General features: G+C 40.5%; 2 protein-coding genes across 2 annotated transcripts in view; one reads left to right on the top strand and one right to left on the bottom strand.

Moving 5' to 3' along the window:
• LOC584333 (oxidoreductase ptaE) overlaps window positions 1-7,934 on the top strand; it is a 31,146-nt gene extending 23,212 nt beyond the window's left edge. The window contains exons 6-11 of the mRNA XM_030981617.1: window positions 133-362; window positions 2,920-2,981; window positions 3,361-3,597; window positions 4,634-4,781; window positions 5,675-5,817; window positions 7,594-7,934. Of these exons, the coding sequence (XP_030837477.1) occupies window positions 133-362; window positions 2,920-2,981; window positions 3,361-3,597; window positions 4,634-4,781; window positions 5,675-5,817; window positions 7,594-7,854 (1,081 nt within the window). The 3' untranslated portion in view covers window positions 7,855-7,934. The remainder of the gene's footprint in view (window positions 1-132; window positions 363-2,919; window positions 2,982-3,360; window positions 3,598-4,633; window positions 4,782-5,674; window positions 5,818-7,593) is intronic.
• Window positions 7,935-14,150: 6,216 nt separating this feature from the next.
• LOC115922826 lies at window positions 14,151-14,522 on the bottom strand. The gene has a single exon (XM_030982535.1). The coding sequence runs from the start codon at window positions 14,520-14,522 to the stop codon at window positions 14,151-14,153; it is 372 nt and encodes a 123-aa protein (XP_030838395.1).
• Window positions 14,523-16,249: the final 1,727 nt, after the last annotated feature.

Raw genomic sequence — 16,249 nt, 5'->3', positions numbered from 1 at the left:
TTACAATAGGATAGAAAACAAGTTTGATCACATTTGTTGTTATTGTCAACAGGATTTGGAGCTTATATAAATGTATATGCATAACCCTAAAGTCAGCCTATGTTTAACCAAATGAATCGCTTCGGTTTATAGGTTCGACTTTGTTGTCAATGCTAACCAAACCACTGGTAACTACTGGTTACGAGTGAAGGGCCTTGCAGATGCCATTGCGGTTCAAGAATTAGCCATTTTAAGGTACGAAGGAGCCCTCAGCGCTGATCCAATGGAGAGTGAATTGTTCGACAGAGATGGAAACATTCTGCAAGACCTCAACGTGGCATCCTCAGACACAGTCTATACTTATGATCAGATGATATCGAAAGGTAAGTGCTCTTTAGGTTGAGATGTGATTTGTTCTAGCAGTACGTCCACTCGGTCAGCTCCCTGACCTACCCCACAGACCGACTCTGAACTGAGTCACATTTCGGTGACGTAGAGGCATGTTCCCCGTATTCCAGAGGGCGTTCAAAATACGTACGCGCTCGCGGACGGTGCTATAGCTGCCTACAGGCGCGCCGGAAGCAGTTTGGGATTGGGGGGGGCAAACATTCCAGGGGGCTCACCTTCCGAGGGCAGTGACGTAATGAGAAAAAACGTTCGGAAGGGGGGGGGGGGCAGACGAAAAATCTGCATCACCACCAGTCTTACACGTTACATGCAGGTCCCGCGGAACGTTTTTCAAAGTGAAGTATTAACGATCAGGTAGAGCGTAAATTGGCGTGGGGTCCAGCCTCGGCAGGGTGTCAAGGGGCTGAGCCCCCGGAAGCTCAGGGATTTTAGGTATTTAATTACGGTTAGATGAGCATCCAGGGGCCTCTTTAAGGCCATTGACGTGTTCCAGAGGGGGGGGGGGGGAGCCCCCAGAAGCTCAGAGGTTTTAATATTTAACTACGGTCAGATGAGCAACCAGGGGCCGCCCTAGGGCACTTGGTGGGGTCCAGGGGGCAGGGCCCCCGGAAGCTCAGGGGTTTTAGGTATTGAATAATGGTCAGATGAGCATCCAGGGGCCCGCCTTATAGGGCCCTTGGTGGGGTCCAGGGGGCAGAGCCCCCGGAAGCTCAGGGGTTTTAGGTATTTAATAATGGTCAGATGAGCATCCAGGGGCCCGCCTTATAGGGCCCTTGGTGGGGTCCAGGGGGCAGAGCCCCCGGAAGCTCAGGGGTTTTAGGTATTTAACTACGGTCAGATGAGCAACCAGGGGCCGCCCTAGGGCACTTGGTGGGGTCCAGGGGGCAGGGCCCCCGGAAGCTCAGGGGTTTTAGGTATTTAATAATGGTCAGATGAGCATCCAGGGGCCCGCCTTATAGGGCCCTTGGTGGGGTCCAGGGGGCAGAGCCCCCGGAAGCTCAGGGGTTTTAGGTATTTAATTACGGTCAGATGAGCATCCAGGGGCCCGCCTTAGAGCCCTTGGTGGGGTCCAGGGGGCAGAGCCCCCGGAAGCTCAGGGGTTTTAGGTATTTAATTACGGTCAGATGAGCATCCAGGGGCCCGCCTTAGGGCCCTTGGTGGGGTCCGGGGGCGGAGCACCCGTAAGCTCTGGGGTTTTAGGCATTTAATTACGGTCAGATGAGCATTTTTTATGCCTTATTTGTGACATTGGCAGGTCACTTATTTTTTCTCTCCGTCTTTCTTTCTTTTTCTCTTTAACATACTTTTTCAAAAAGTGAGGGGGGAGGGGCTCGAGCCCAGCCACTTTGCAGACCATGTCATAAAGGCTTCTAAATAAGCGTATTTTTCGCCCGACTGTAATTTGGGAATTTCTTATTTTCCAACAAACGCATAAAAAGGTATGACTTTAAAAAAAATGGAGAAAAAATACCGGAAAATCATGTCATAACAGCAACATGTGTAAATCACTGGTATCGTATAGATATACCCCCCCCCCCCATCAGTACGCCAGCGTTCAGGGGCTCATGTCTTCTCACCCCTATAACAAAACCAAAAAAACAGACACGTTTTCCCATTCTCGCACAATATGTCCACGATATGCGCGTATCGCTATTATAAACCGTATAGGTAGCATGCGCAATGTTTATAAAAATTTAATTCCTGTGAACTTTCCTTTTCTTTGAATGGAATGGTATATGTGCTTTAATTCAGGTTTTTATTATTGTTATGTTCTTTTGGGATAAAAATACAAACCATGTTTATTCCTTTACTGCTTTTTTTTTTTTTTTGGAGGGGGGGGGGGCGTTTTGGGGGGGCAAAAATGCGTTTTGCCCCCCCACTTTTTTGACTGGGGGGGCAACTGCCCCCCCTGCCCCCCCACTTCCGGCGCCTATGGCTGCCTATTGACACCAACAGAATTCGGCTCTTACGCAGATGGCATGTTCCGATAACTACACTGGCGGGAACGTGCCCCTTTAAGATCGGTCCCAGACGTAATTGATTATATCTTATTGATACATTTAACACGGACACGTGCATCTATTCAGAAAGGATTGATTCATATCGAACCCGTCGGCCATTTGACTGTATTGAATTGTTTTGACATCAGAAGGTTTTCATGGTAACAAATTCGGCAGAATATTGAAGCAAGTACTAGATTTATTCATGCAAAGAGGTATTTGATTGATTATGCATTGCTATTTGGAGTAAAAAAACACTCGGAAATTCATATAAAAGATACAGACTTGTTACGTATTATGCAACAGGATCCAGGCATAAAATGCCAATCCATTATTTAACAATTTAGACACTGATTTTAGTGCCATTAAAGACTGTCTTCTCTCCAAACTGTCTTCTCTCCTCTCTCCTTCTTTCTACTTATCTTTTACAGAGCTTTCTCACGTTCTCTATCAATATTTTCTTTCATTGAATATATTGACTATTTCTGCTTGATTTTGTAAATTAAGTCTTCCCATATTTCTTTCTCAACAGATGCTTCGGATATACCTCAAGAAAATAAGAAAACTTTCTACCTGGCTTTTGACTTTTACAAGGTAAGCACGTATTAGCACATTTCTATACTTCCCTAGACTCGACATTTTCAGACTCGACATAACCATACCTAAGTATTCTATTTTACATACTTGCCCCCTTTTTATAAACATTTGCAATAGATCCTTCAATCAATCGCAAACTTTAAAAGTTATATCTCTTTAGGATACAGTTGCGATTGAGGTGACTGAATTTAAGGGAGAGAAAAAATCGCACCTGTCTATATAAGACGGACCCAGACATGATCGATATATGTCATTGTATTCGTTATGATACTTTTTTTACTCTTTATATTCACAAATGATTATCATCATGAAATATTATCTTCATTTTCTAGCTCTCTCTCTTCTTCTTTTTCTGTTTTCTTCTTCCCTCTTTTAGGTCAATAATTACGCCTTCCATGACCCCGAGTATTACCCTATCGAGGAGATCGCTCGATCGCACCATCTCTACTCGCCTCAAATGAATCACGTGTCATTCAATTTTTTTTCGGCCCCGCCTCTTAGCCAGGAGGTAGATCCTAGTGAGCTTTGTGACGCCAATGACGTATTAAATATGACGCACTGTGCCACAGAGTACTGCGCGTGCACACAGGTTTTAACTGTAGAACTCGGTGAGGTAAGTTTACCTCTTTGCTTGTTCGTTCGTTTCTTGTTTTCTTTTCTTCTGTTTAGTGTTGCTTTCTGGTCACTAGCGTGCCTTACAACTGTTCTTTTAGCGTTGTTGTGAATTCAGTTGGGGGAAAAATTTATTCCCTCGGAAACGACGCTAAATCACCCACTTGTGTCCTTTATAGGCATAACTATGAAACCTCTCTGTAAGAGAATACGTTGTAAACGCGGTGTCTTAATTGCTGCCCGAAATCCAAGCAGCATAATGAATCTCCGAGGTTAAAGAAGGCACTTAGAACCTAAGCGACAATATAAGAACGCACATTTCCAACGAATATGATATTTTGTGTGCTTTTGCTTCATTAGCTAAACAAAAGCTACATCCCTCCCTCAATTTTTTGGCGCAGGTATAGTTAAACAGTACTTTATGTTAAAAATATATCGCTAAAAGAGAGGAATAGTAATTTAACTAGTCCAGCCTCTGTACCGTTTTCGTGTAGCGCTATAGCGCACCCAATCAGCTGATAAAATAACACACCCTCAACGTTAAAAGTAGACCTAGCCATTCCTCTCAATCTGAACCTCGAATTCGTGTGGACGAAAATTTGGAGATTGCGCGATCAGTGGAGAGACCGCGCTGTGTGTGCGAACAATGCATGTGATAGAAGAGTAAAAACAAAGAACGAACTGAATCTGGACTATAATTTAACCAGGGCCCCGTCTTACAAAGAGTTGTGATTGATCCAAATCAATCGCAAGTCCTCCAATCGATCGCAAGTTTGCAGTCTCCTATCTCTTATGTACATAGTTGTGATTGATATCAATCGCAAATAATTTGCGATCAATATTAACTCTTTGTAAGACAGGGCCCAGTTCTTCTATTCTTTTTATTTTATTTTATTTTATTTTCTATTTTTTTTTTTTTTTGGGGGGGGGGTCAAAATATGTTCGAGATATGTATATTTTTAAAATCATTCATTATTAAATAACTTGATTTCATTCAGTACTGGAAATCTTCTTCTTTTCTAATACTTCTTCACCAGACGGTAGAAATTGTTTTGATCGACGAGGGCTTGACATTCGATGCGAGTCATCCATTTCATCTTCATGGTTATTCCTTCTATGTGGTAGGGCAAGAGAAGCTGAACAGTTCTACAAGCCTCCAAGAAGTCATGGAACTTGATAAACTGGGTAAATATAATACGTCTCCAACTCCAGTATGTTACTTTAATACCTCACTCTCACTCTCACGTATTCACTATGCCACTCCCTCTCCCTCTCTCTCTCCTGCCTTTTTACACATTCACACACATACGTACAAAAAACCCAGACACAATTTATGTTAACCTTTTTTACTCCCTATTTTTCACTCCCTTTCTGTGTATCTCTTTCTCCAATTCTCTCTATGACTGTCCATCTGTCATACACACAGTATGCACTATCAATCCAATGAAATCGCTTTGCTACCTTTCCATCAGAGTAGCAATGTGAGATGAAAAGGATAGCTCTATAAAGTAATGTCATTATATATCTCAATATCACTACAAACAGAACAAAGGTAGTTCTGTATCATTACTATTAATAATCCTTTTGCATCACCCGGGACTAGAAGTTCAAACGCTATAATCATATGACATTCAGGTCTTTCCTCCCATATACTTATATCTATATGTGTAGTTTTTTCTATGTGCGATTTTTTCAGGAGGATTCGGTTAATTTCTTATTCTAAAAACTTAAAATCGAAAACAGTATTATAATGTAGTGCCCAATCGACTTTTTTTTAAGAAAGTGGATAGACATGGTCATTACCCAAAATATAAGTGGTGGTGGGGGTTATTTTACCTGACTGCTAAGAAAGCATAAATGTTTGTAAGTCAGCAAAAAGAGGACCGACGGCTTTAGGTCCTCTCCGAAAGACCTGGTAATGAGGATTAAAGCCCTTCCAAAAACTGGGCACAGCGCATCGCCTTGGTTTCGAACCCGGGTCACCGTACTACGAGACCACTGCTCTACCAACTGAGCTATCGCGCCTTGTGTTACTTTTATATATTTGTAACTTTTGTATATTTCGATTGTTCTGCCAGGAGAAGGGCTTCCACGGAACCTGGACCATCCTCCCCTCAAGGATACGGTGATCGTGCCTGATGGAGGGTATACCATCATCCAGTTTGTCGCTGATAACCCAGGCTGGTGGTTCCTGCATTGTCATCTCGAGTTTCACGTTGCTGTAAGTATCGATGGACTTTCTTATGGGGCTTTCACATATACACTCTGGGCCCCGTACGGCGAGTAAAAACAGACATTTTGGGAATTTTCGGCCGGTGTCCGGCCGGCTGCCGTAAAGTTCCTACGGGCGCCGGGACAGTTTTTAAAGCCGTACGGGCGCCGTGGTGCTGAGTTGGCTGCTCCCAATTCTCCCGGCGTTTTTATCTGACCGTTAGGCCGTAGAACGCCCGTAAAGGGCTCGTAGGGCACCTTACGGGTCCCGTGCGGGCTCCGGACAGTGCCCGGACGGCCCCTAACGATTTTTGTTGGTCAATTCCAATGACAAATCTTTACGGGCGCCTTGCGGTGCTCAAGGGGTCCGTACGTGTACCCTATGGCTCCCTCACGGGCCCCTCAAGAGCCACGGGTGATATGCACAACAACAGGCGTCTGCCGTCCGGGGGCCATTTGAAACGAATATTGCCCGTGCGAGTCCCTCACGGCGGCATCTCAAAAGGTACAACGCGGCATTAAATACAGGAGGTGCGGATGCCAGAGGACACATAGTTCAGTGCACCGCACAGGATCCGGCCGTGCGCCTTGAGGACCCCGCTCGGGCCCCTGCAGGGCACCTTTCGGGAGCCATGGGTGCACCTGCTAATCGGACGGAGCCCATAAGTTTACCGGCCGGCACTCGGCCGGCACCATGCCGGCACCCTTACGGGCGCCTTGCATTTCACTAAACCAATTTTCACCTGGCACCTCCCGGGCGCCGCAGAATATGTGACCACACATGCCCTAGAAATGAAAATCGGAAGGTTCCCGTACGGTCTCTCAATCCACGGCAAGCCACCGGGTCGGAAAAATCGTACGGGGCCCGGTTTTTATGTGACCTAGGCATTATCAAAGCATAAACATGGAGGGACTTATGCTGCTATATACATTCTCGGGGTATATCTTATGTTGAGGGTCGGACCCATTTTAACGCTAACGTAACGATTACTATCCATAACTATACATTATAACACGCTCGCAGAGACTTTCCAATATCACCCAAAGGTGAAATTAATTGCCTTGTCCATCAGCCTTTGAAATGTGTGAACTTAACAACGACATTACTACGGGTCATGTACATTATCCCAAGAGCTTTCCTGAAAGGAATACACAAGAGTATTGAAATTGTACTCTAAAATCTAAAGTGTTGTTTTTATCACTCGGAAGGCTATACACCTATCAGGTGCTCATATAGCGACTGTACTCGCAACGTTGCTTTAGCACCACTCCAAGTGTCAAGTGGTTTAGCACCAAGGCTATTTATTTTACACTAAGGGTGGTGATGAACAAACATACGGGCTATTAACAGCACTTAGAGTATGCATTACATGATATTTATGCACAGAAAAAGAAACTATTTTCATTGATTTGTAATTGATCCTCTCGATATCAAAGAGATCGTCATCACTGGAATGAAATCAAGCTTGTAGATCATTTAGTTGTTTATCAAGTAGCTAGTAGTGAACCTACTCTCTCTCTAAAAAAAGAGTGAATTTTCACTCTATTTTCACTTTCTTGGGAGTGACTTCAGTGATCACTTGTTTAGGAGTGAATATCGATTGATTTTAGAGTGCTCTCTAAGAAGAAAAAAGTAAATGTTCACTCTATTTTCACTCTCCAGAGGAGTTGCGTCAGTGATCACTCGATTTTGTTTAGAGAGTAGTAGTCCATCCAAACATGCGATAGTGTAGGTGAAAAGAAACCACTTTGATCAATAGTTTATCATTGTTTTTATATCAAATAGATCGGCATGGGTATGCTGATCCACGTTGGTACCGATGAAGACCTACCACCCGTTCCCGAGAATTTCCCACGCTGTGGCAACTGGCCATCATCCTTTAATCAGCCAATACAACCCACTGATGATACAGAGCAACCAATGCCGTGCACTGGGAGGGGTAACACCTTACACCCTAACAACTTCATCACAATCTTCAGTCTCTCACTGGCTATTCTTTTTGTTCTGCTTCATCCATTCAATATCGGGAGCGGCAGGTCTGAGTGAAAAGCTTGAATAATGATGATGCTGCGGCTGATTATGATAATTTTACTAATATAAATGAAAATGATGATAATAATTATGATAATGATAATAATAATAATAATTATAATTATAATAATAATCGTAATAATAATAATAATAATGATAATAATAATAATAATGATATTAATAATGACAATAATGATAATATTAATAAGAAGAATAATAAGAATAAGAATAATAACAATGATAACAATCAGAGCAAAAATAACGATATTATACTACTACCACTATTTATGTAAATAATGGTAATATAAAAAGGCTCGATTTGTTTCTATTTCTTTTACCAAGAATGGATAAACTTCTTTTCCTGAAACCATAGCAGGTCAAGACATTGTAAGATTAATTCCTATAGGAGATAATTATGATAAAACAACCAATGAACAAGGAATTTAATGTATGAATTATATATCAACGGAAAGCTTATAAGCCATAGTTTACAATAATATCAATTATATGCCATTTTAGTGTCTGGCAGAGGAGTATCAGGTCTCTGAAAATCCAAAATCTAAAGCTTTGAAAATCGGAAGTTGTCGACCTGAAAAAATTGCTATCGACTTGATGACATCATCTAGAGTACGCATATTCACAATGACTTTGCATCAATTAGGTACGGCACATCGCCTGAACTTTATTGATGAACCGGTCGGGTTCACATGATATGTCGTCACTGTAACTTAGGCAAAGGCTGACCCCTGTTGACCCGTTAATTGGAGGTGTGTGAAAAATGAGGGATTAACTTGCGAAAGGGTAAATACTTTTAATTCCTTTAATTTTGTATTCTACATTCATTCAGTTTTCCATTTATATCATGTAGTATTTTCATCGAATAGGGTCTTTAAGTCCGATTCATTGCTTTTTGACAGTTGCTGGTTATTCAACAACTTGATGGCATAAACAGGCTTAAACGATTTCACGACTGAAAACACACTTTAAGAGCAAGAGGAAAATTGGGGGCGAAGAGAAATATCATGGGTGTTTAGGTGTCGAATATGGGAGCACCTTATTGCTTGGCAGTCATAAGATAACAAATCTGTAATAAGTCTTGCTTTGTTGTTTGTTCTTTCTTCAATATTCATAATTATATATATATATATATATATACATATGTATTCCTCCCCTTTTTCTCTTTAATTCAAAACACATAACCTTCTAAATAGCTAGACTTCTGTTAATCAATATGATTTGTATTGTCCTACGCTATGATAATTCTGGATATTTGTGTGTAATATGTGTATTCTTTTTATCAGGAAGTGTACGTATTCTTGTATAGAATTAACTTAGGAATGAGAATGATTTACAGCTTATTTCAGATACAGTGAAAGATAAGTGCTGCGTGTCTCAGCATGATACTTCATTGCTTTATTGGCATAATACAATATGATTGATTGCAATAATCTTTTACCTCGAAAGCGTTAGCAGATCAAGAAAAGTCACCTTAGGCAGATATGGAAAAATGTTAATCTTAGTATTTAAACTACAATTCTCATTCAATTTACATGTACTATGACATGAATTACGGATATTTTTTGTACTACTTGTTTTAGTCTTATGTCATGATCATATATGCAGACAGTATTCAAGCATATTGGGAGTTTGCATTTTCATAAATTTACCACTAACATGAATTACACAGAGATTGAGGCGGTGATGAATGAATTAAAGTAAAGTGTGATTATTGCTATATAATATAACTCTCTGCTTCAGACGGATATAGACGTGTACATATATGGGCGTAGATGTAAGATACAACGATGGTGCATATTTTATGAGTGTCGTTACTTAAGCATTGAGCATTTGACTGTCAAGTGGATTTGGCGCCTTACATATGGCTCCGTTTAGTCTCATTTCACAACGCCCCCTATCGTCAGAGTCAGCAGCCATACATGTTAGCCTATGGAATTGTACACAAAAAATCGTTAAAAATTTATTTTTGTTTAAACGAAAAGCACATCCAACCCGACTTACATTATCACTAGCTCTTTCATTGGAACCCTCATGTCCCAATGACTTTTGAAAGTTCACCCACCGTAATTTGATCAAAATAGGTTGCAAGCTCGTCATTGCCTTTAATACACATGTGAAACAAGTCGAACTTTGGACTCAGTTTGCCAAGCGATTTTAAGATTATAGGTCAAGCACACGAAGATCAAGAAGCATGAATTATCATAGATCACTTATGCTTGGTTCATTATGTCCATTTCATCCAACCCCCCACCGCCATTTTTCCATTTAGTAAAAGAAAACATTTTGCCGAGGTAAGCAAAAATATGAATATTCATGAACGGTCAGACAATACAACCTTTTAGTACGTAACGTATATTGAATGGGAATGGGCGATGATCCGTCCAGGAGGTAGAGGTCAGTGGTTTTTGCTGGCAATGTTCCAGCGAGCGAAAATGAGAAAATCGGAGCAATATGTAAATTTTATGTATTATTATTATTATTAACCAGTGTGATGATTTAAACTTAAGTAAGGGGATACATTGTGTTTGTTTAGGGTAGTTGTAAGATTGAAAGTTCGGCAAAGAGATTTGTTAAAGTTTTGGTAACTTAAGTAAGTTAAGTTGTAGTATGTATATTACATTTATTATATTGATATGCATGGTGTATATTTGTTGGTTTTAGAGGCTGCTTTTGAAAAAGCAGAGGAGCCCATGAACGTAAAACTTTGCTTTATTTGAACTTGAAAATTGTAAGATTTAAAGTTCGGCAAAAAGATTGAAAGTTCGGCAAAGAGATTTGTTAAAGTTTTGGAAACTTAAGTAAGTTACGTTGTAGTATGTATATTAAATTTATTTTATTGATATGCATGGTGTATATTTGTTGGTTTTAGAGGCTGCTTTTGAAAAAGCAGGGGAGCCCATGAACGTAAAACTTTGTTTCATTTTGGGTCAGCAATTATTCGCAGTAGTTGTGTGCGTATGTTGTATAATGGATATTGAATTGTTTTTTACTGAGGTTTCTGGTATGTTACTAGGATTTGGCTGGAATTACTGTTGGACTTAGCCGGGATGAAGTATTTAATATTTATTCCGAAAACCTCAACATGAGACTGGAATTGCATGGAAGAAATACTGGGGCGACTATTAGGAACAGTAGGATTGATCTATTTATCTTTCTTTTGCTGTCAACCTCACGGAGAGGCCGGAAAGGACACATTGGAAGCCAGCCAAAATGTTAGATTCTGCTTGTTAAGATGTTATAAGATTTCTTTGTATATTGCAATGGCGACTTTTTGTATCTTAGGTGGTTGTTGAGATGTGAAAGGAATATCTGTAGGGCAAGGTCGTTGCGAAATATAGTTGACATTTTTACTGCTGTATTTGCTAGCGTGTGTAAAGGTACTATAGGAACGAGTATTGTTTTTGTGAGGTTAGAATGACACTGACTAGATTAATCGGGTATATGCCGAGCAAATCATCTGGCTTGTTAGAGATGCCTGTAATAAGAAGATTAGTGTCACAAGAGATTCTGGAACTGTTAGGATCAGTTGGGTAGCACTTAGATAATGTGAATAAAGGTATTTTTCAGATTCACTCCTGCACTGCACCCCTATTCATGGGGCAGGCAGAGAGGTCGTCTCTTCAAGCTTTAGGGGTTTATATTAGGTGTTAACCCATTGTCCACCGGACCCGGGTTGTCCCTGTGTTAAGCCTATGTGAATGAGAGAATAATGCAGTAGTCCAAGGGTTGACAAACAACATGTAAGAAGGAGGGTGCCATCAGAGGAAACGGTCCTCTAGGCCAGATTTCTAGGGATTATTACTTTGTAACTTGCACCTTAAATAAAACGAACCACAACCAAATGAAGTGTGTGATATGTCATCTGTACCAATTTCCGCGTGTTACAAGTGAAAATATATTAGTTTCTCTATACAGGAACTCAATGGGCTATTCCAAGCTAACATTATGTGGTACAAACAACATCTAACATTTGTGCACATCTCTTCATTCTATAGCTCATAACCATACGAGAGGTTAGATCCAAATGGGAAAGTGAAATAACAGAATTGACGACAATAGGCCATTTTCGTAATGTAACCAAATTTAATACAAGTCACTGTGAAGTGCCTCAATACAAATTATTTCATTTACCTGACAAAAATAATAGTATTTCAATGGTCAGAGTGTAAACTTGCATATATTGAGTGTTGCTAGGTAGGTCAAGCCATAATGTTTGTACTACCTGGCAACAACTATTGTATGCAGTTCGGATTCTGTGTATTGCATTACTGGTATTCTTATCACGTGAATGGAATAATTTGTATTTAGGCACTTCACAAAGATATATTTCTCAAGTGCATCAGAGTTCCTTCGTTCCCGCAACCTACGACGTTTTCGACAAACGGTTCGTCATCTGTATGGCTATGCACGAGAATGTTTGCAGACTGTGATTTTTCGGTCCTAGCAAACTGGTATTGGCTCAGGGTGGACCAGGGGCGGTATTCTGAACCCTGTGTTATCTCTAATATTGTTGTATCTTTGAAGATAAGATAAAGTTGGTATTCTGAACATTGTTGTAACTTTTGTGTTATCTTTTGTTGTATCTTTTCTCTCATCTTATTGGCCGCGCCTGCGCTCATACTTTGGTGCGCTTGTAATTGTGCGTATTATTAATAAAGTGGCATTTAATTCTCATTTGCATATGCGCACGGGATATAATATGTCGAGATAATTGGTATTCTGAAAGTTGTTGTATCTTTTATCTTATCTTATCTTGCATGGTATTTACAACAATATTTACAACAGGTAGGGGGTTGTTGTATCTTTCGTGGTGATATAATGGCGGCAATATTTTTTGCCCAGAACCAACTTCGTGCCAATAGACGAGTTAGAAGAAGATTGTGTGTTGACCGGAAACATCACAGATGAGAACTTTCTAAGATATTACATGCTAGGATAGGACTATTTTAATGCTCTCATCTTAACCAATATAGTGAAAGCGTGATTTGTCTTCATGATCCACATTCAACAGCGCATAATGATGACGCGCGTAATAAGTGCTCAAATAACTAATTACGCCCAAGATTAGTATGCGCTAGGCGCATCTTCAGATATGGCATAAAGTATTCCTATTGGTTGATCTACTTATCATGCTTATATAAAATAGATTTTGATTGGTATAGGGTCCATAAAAATGGGCGTGTCATCAATGGTCAAAGATAAGATAGAGGCGGTCCTTCAAGAGATAACACAGGGATAAAACAATGTTCAGAATACCAACTTACAACAATATTAGCGCTGTGTTATCTCTGGAAGATACAACAAAAGATAACACAAAACTTACAACAATGTTCAGAATACCACCCCAGGTGTTTGGAACCAGAATCTTGATGTTTCTCCAGTAGAGCTGCTGCTTGGTGGCATTGTAGAGACGCTGAGATGCTGATGTAAACATCGTCTGAGAGACAGAGAGAGAGAGAGAAAAAAAAGAGAGAGGGGTGTAGAGAGATGGAGATATAAGAGGTGTTTTAGTCCAGTGGTTTAAGTCCTTTATTTGATGTTTAAAGGTCGATCCCCGACGCGGCGTTAATTTTCTTTGGCAAAGCACTAATCTAGATTTTCCACTCAATACCAAAGAGACAAACGGGGACCTGAAACGATAACGAGAGCATTTGTGTTTAATTGCCATAATTTTTTTGCCCTCACGGTAACTATATAGTAGGAATGGTCCCCCAGGGAGTGGAGATGGTGTAACTTGTGCTTGAATGAATCCGATGTCCGAGGTAATAAATCAGTAAAGCGCTAAGAGACGGTATTTTGTGTGGGTGGGTAATCTTGTAGATTATTAGGCAAGAATACAATATACACGAATACAATATACAAGAATACAATACACAATATATCTCTCAGAATAACAGCGTCTTCTTAAACGTAATACAAACTTTTGGGAAATTTAGAAAATTGGGTGGATAGTGATTCTTTACAATTTTGATATATGTGGATGCCCCTGTGGATGTATCATAAGCACTAGAAAATTTAGCCCTTAAAACACTTCTGCTTTCGAGAAAAATTGAATATAAAATTTACTGGTGCTCCCGGTAAATTTTGATAAATTTCAAATATCGCCTACGGCCGTACAATGATAGCTGCGACCATGAAAATGTCAGAATATGTAGTTGTGATATGTAATTTCCAAACGGGATTAGCTTATCGGTCGATATTAGTCAAGATATATTGTTTTATAGCTTCATTAATATCTTGACCTTGAGAGGGAGCTATACAACATAAAGAGTATATAATTGGCTTACTTGACCTTAAGCCGTCCACACCATCACTAGGATGTATGATGGCTTCTGTTTCACTATGGCTTGCCACACCTTCCTGTCTTCTGTTAGCCTAGTGGCTTTAGTCAGGGAGTCAACTTGTCTGTTTTTGCAGTCCGCCTTGATGCAGTCTGTCCATCTCTTAGCTGGTCTTCCCCTTGGGCGTTTGCCATGTAAATTTCCGTTGAGAAGGATGTGGGGGTATCTTTTTGAATTCATTCGGTTGATATGTCCAAAGTATCTCAGTCTTTTTGTGGCAACCCTGTCGATGGTGGTTTCTTCCATATTCAGTTGTTTTCGTATGTGTGTGTTCCTTAGCCTGTCAAGTCTGGTCACACCCATGATTCTCCTGAGGCATGTCATCTCAAAAGTGTGAAGTCTATTTTCATCGACCTTCTTTAATGTCCATGTTTCTGCACCATATAACAGAATAGACAACACCAGGACTTTGTACAGTTCTACCTTTGTTGAGCAGCGTATATCTTTTGATGCCCAGATTTTCTCGAGTGCTTGGAATGCTCCTATTGCCTTCCCAATGCGGTGCTTTACCTCTTCCGAGCAGGATCCTGTCTGGCTTATTGTTCCTCCCAGGTACGTGAACTCACCTACTTGTTTTAGCTGTTCTCCTCCAACGTTTATATTCGATAGTTGAGGCTGTTTGCTTATGGCTTGTACTTCTGTTTTGGTAAATGTTTATTTTCAGTCTAAAGTTTGAGCTGCTCTGATGTATTAGGTCAACTATTGTTTGGAGGTCTCCGTAATTGTCAGCTATAAGGACTATGTCATCAGCAAATCTTAGGTTATTGTTCAGCTGTCCCTGTACTCTTACACCGATCTTGGTGTCATGTGATGCGTAAAGCATCACAGCTTCGAGTAAGATGTTAAAAAGTTGTGGGGACAGGGCACATCCTTGGCGTACCCCAACTGTGGTTTTAAATCAGTCGGTCAGTTCACCATTCACTCTGACTGCACTGTTTGATTATTGGTAGAGTGCTTGAAGTAGGTGTATGTATTTTGATGAATATCCAAAGAAGATCATTGCTTTCCACAGCCCTTCCTGCCAGACTGAGTCAAATGCCTTTTCGTAATCGATGAAGCAGCATAGGAGACTTTGATTTCTTTCAAGGCGCTTTTCCATTAATTGTCTGAGGGTGAACAATAATTGATCCATAGTGGAACGTCCTGGTCGGAATCCAGCATGTGCTTCGGACAGCACTTCTTCTGTTTTCTTCATGATCCTTTGCTGGAGGATGACACTGAACACTTTCCCTGCATATAGCTTAGCAGGCTAATACCCCTGTAGTTTCCACAGTTGAGTTTGTCTTTTTTCTTGTAGATTGGTGTTATTATCGCTTTTCCCCAGTCAGCCGGAAATATTTCTTCCAGCCATATTTTGTTGCACAATTTGTGGAGTATGGTGATTCCTGTTGACCCAGCAGCTTTGAGTTCCTCTCGTGTGATACTGTCAAATCCTTGTTTACTATTTCATAACTTCAGACTCCATTTCAACCATGACAACGATCACTGAATATTGTAGGATCGCATATGGTTCCAATATGTTCATTTGAACCAAATTCATGACCCCATACCAAAACTTTGTATTAACTTTAAGGGTTTTTCTGGAATGATTTCTTTATCTCCATTAATATGTCAAATGATCCTTTACAATTTTCTATTTCTAATTCGTCGATCTAATCAAGTGAACGCAATCTGTCCTTACGGCGGGTAAAACTTTCATGGGTCAGGGTACGTGCTTTGGGAGATGAAAGTTTTGTATATTTAGTACGACTAGGACTCTAGCAAAGAAGGGAAGTAATCCGTGATATCTATGATCTGTAGGGCGGGTAGGACGAGTGAAGACAGAGAAAATGCGGGTGAAACAAATGAAGCCTTGATGAGCAAAGTTTGTCAGCTGGCAAAAAAGGTTGGTGTCAACATTACCCCCAGACGCAGTTCTGCTTGCTATTAGGTTGGGAAGGGGGAGCTCATTGCCTCTCATGGTCTCATTATCATTTCGTCTACCTATTATTTGGTGTAATGACTAATTAGGCTAACAGTCATTTAATCACAAATAGTAATAATCTTCAAAT

The sequence above is a fragment of the Strongylocentrotus purpuratus genome, unplaced genomic scaffold, assembly GCF_000002235.5.
Source record: "Strongylocentrotus purpuratus isolate Spur 01 unplaced genomic scaffold, Spur_5.0 spur5_scaffold_12, whole genome shotgun sequence".
In the NCBI taxonomy this organism is placed as follows: domain Eukaryota; kingdom Metazoa; phylum Echinodermata; class Echinoidea; order Camarodonta; family Strongylocentrotidae; genus Strongylocentrotus; species Strongylocentrotus purpuratus.
The sequence above is the reverse complement of the archived record's forward strand: the minus strand, read 5'-3'. Positions and strand labels throughout refer to the sequence as shown.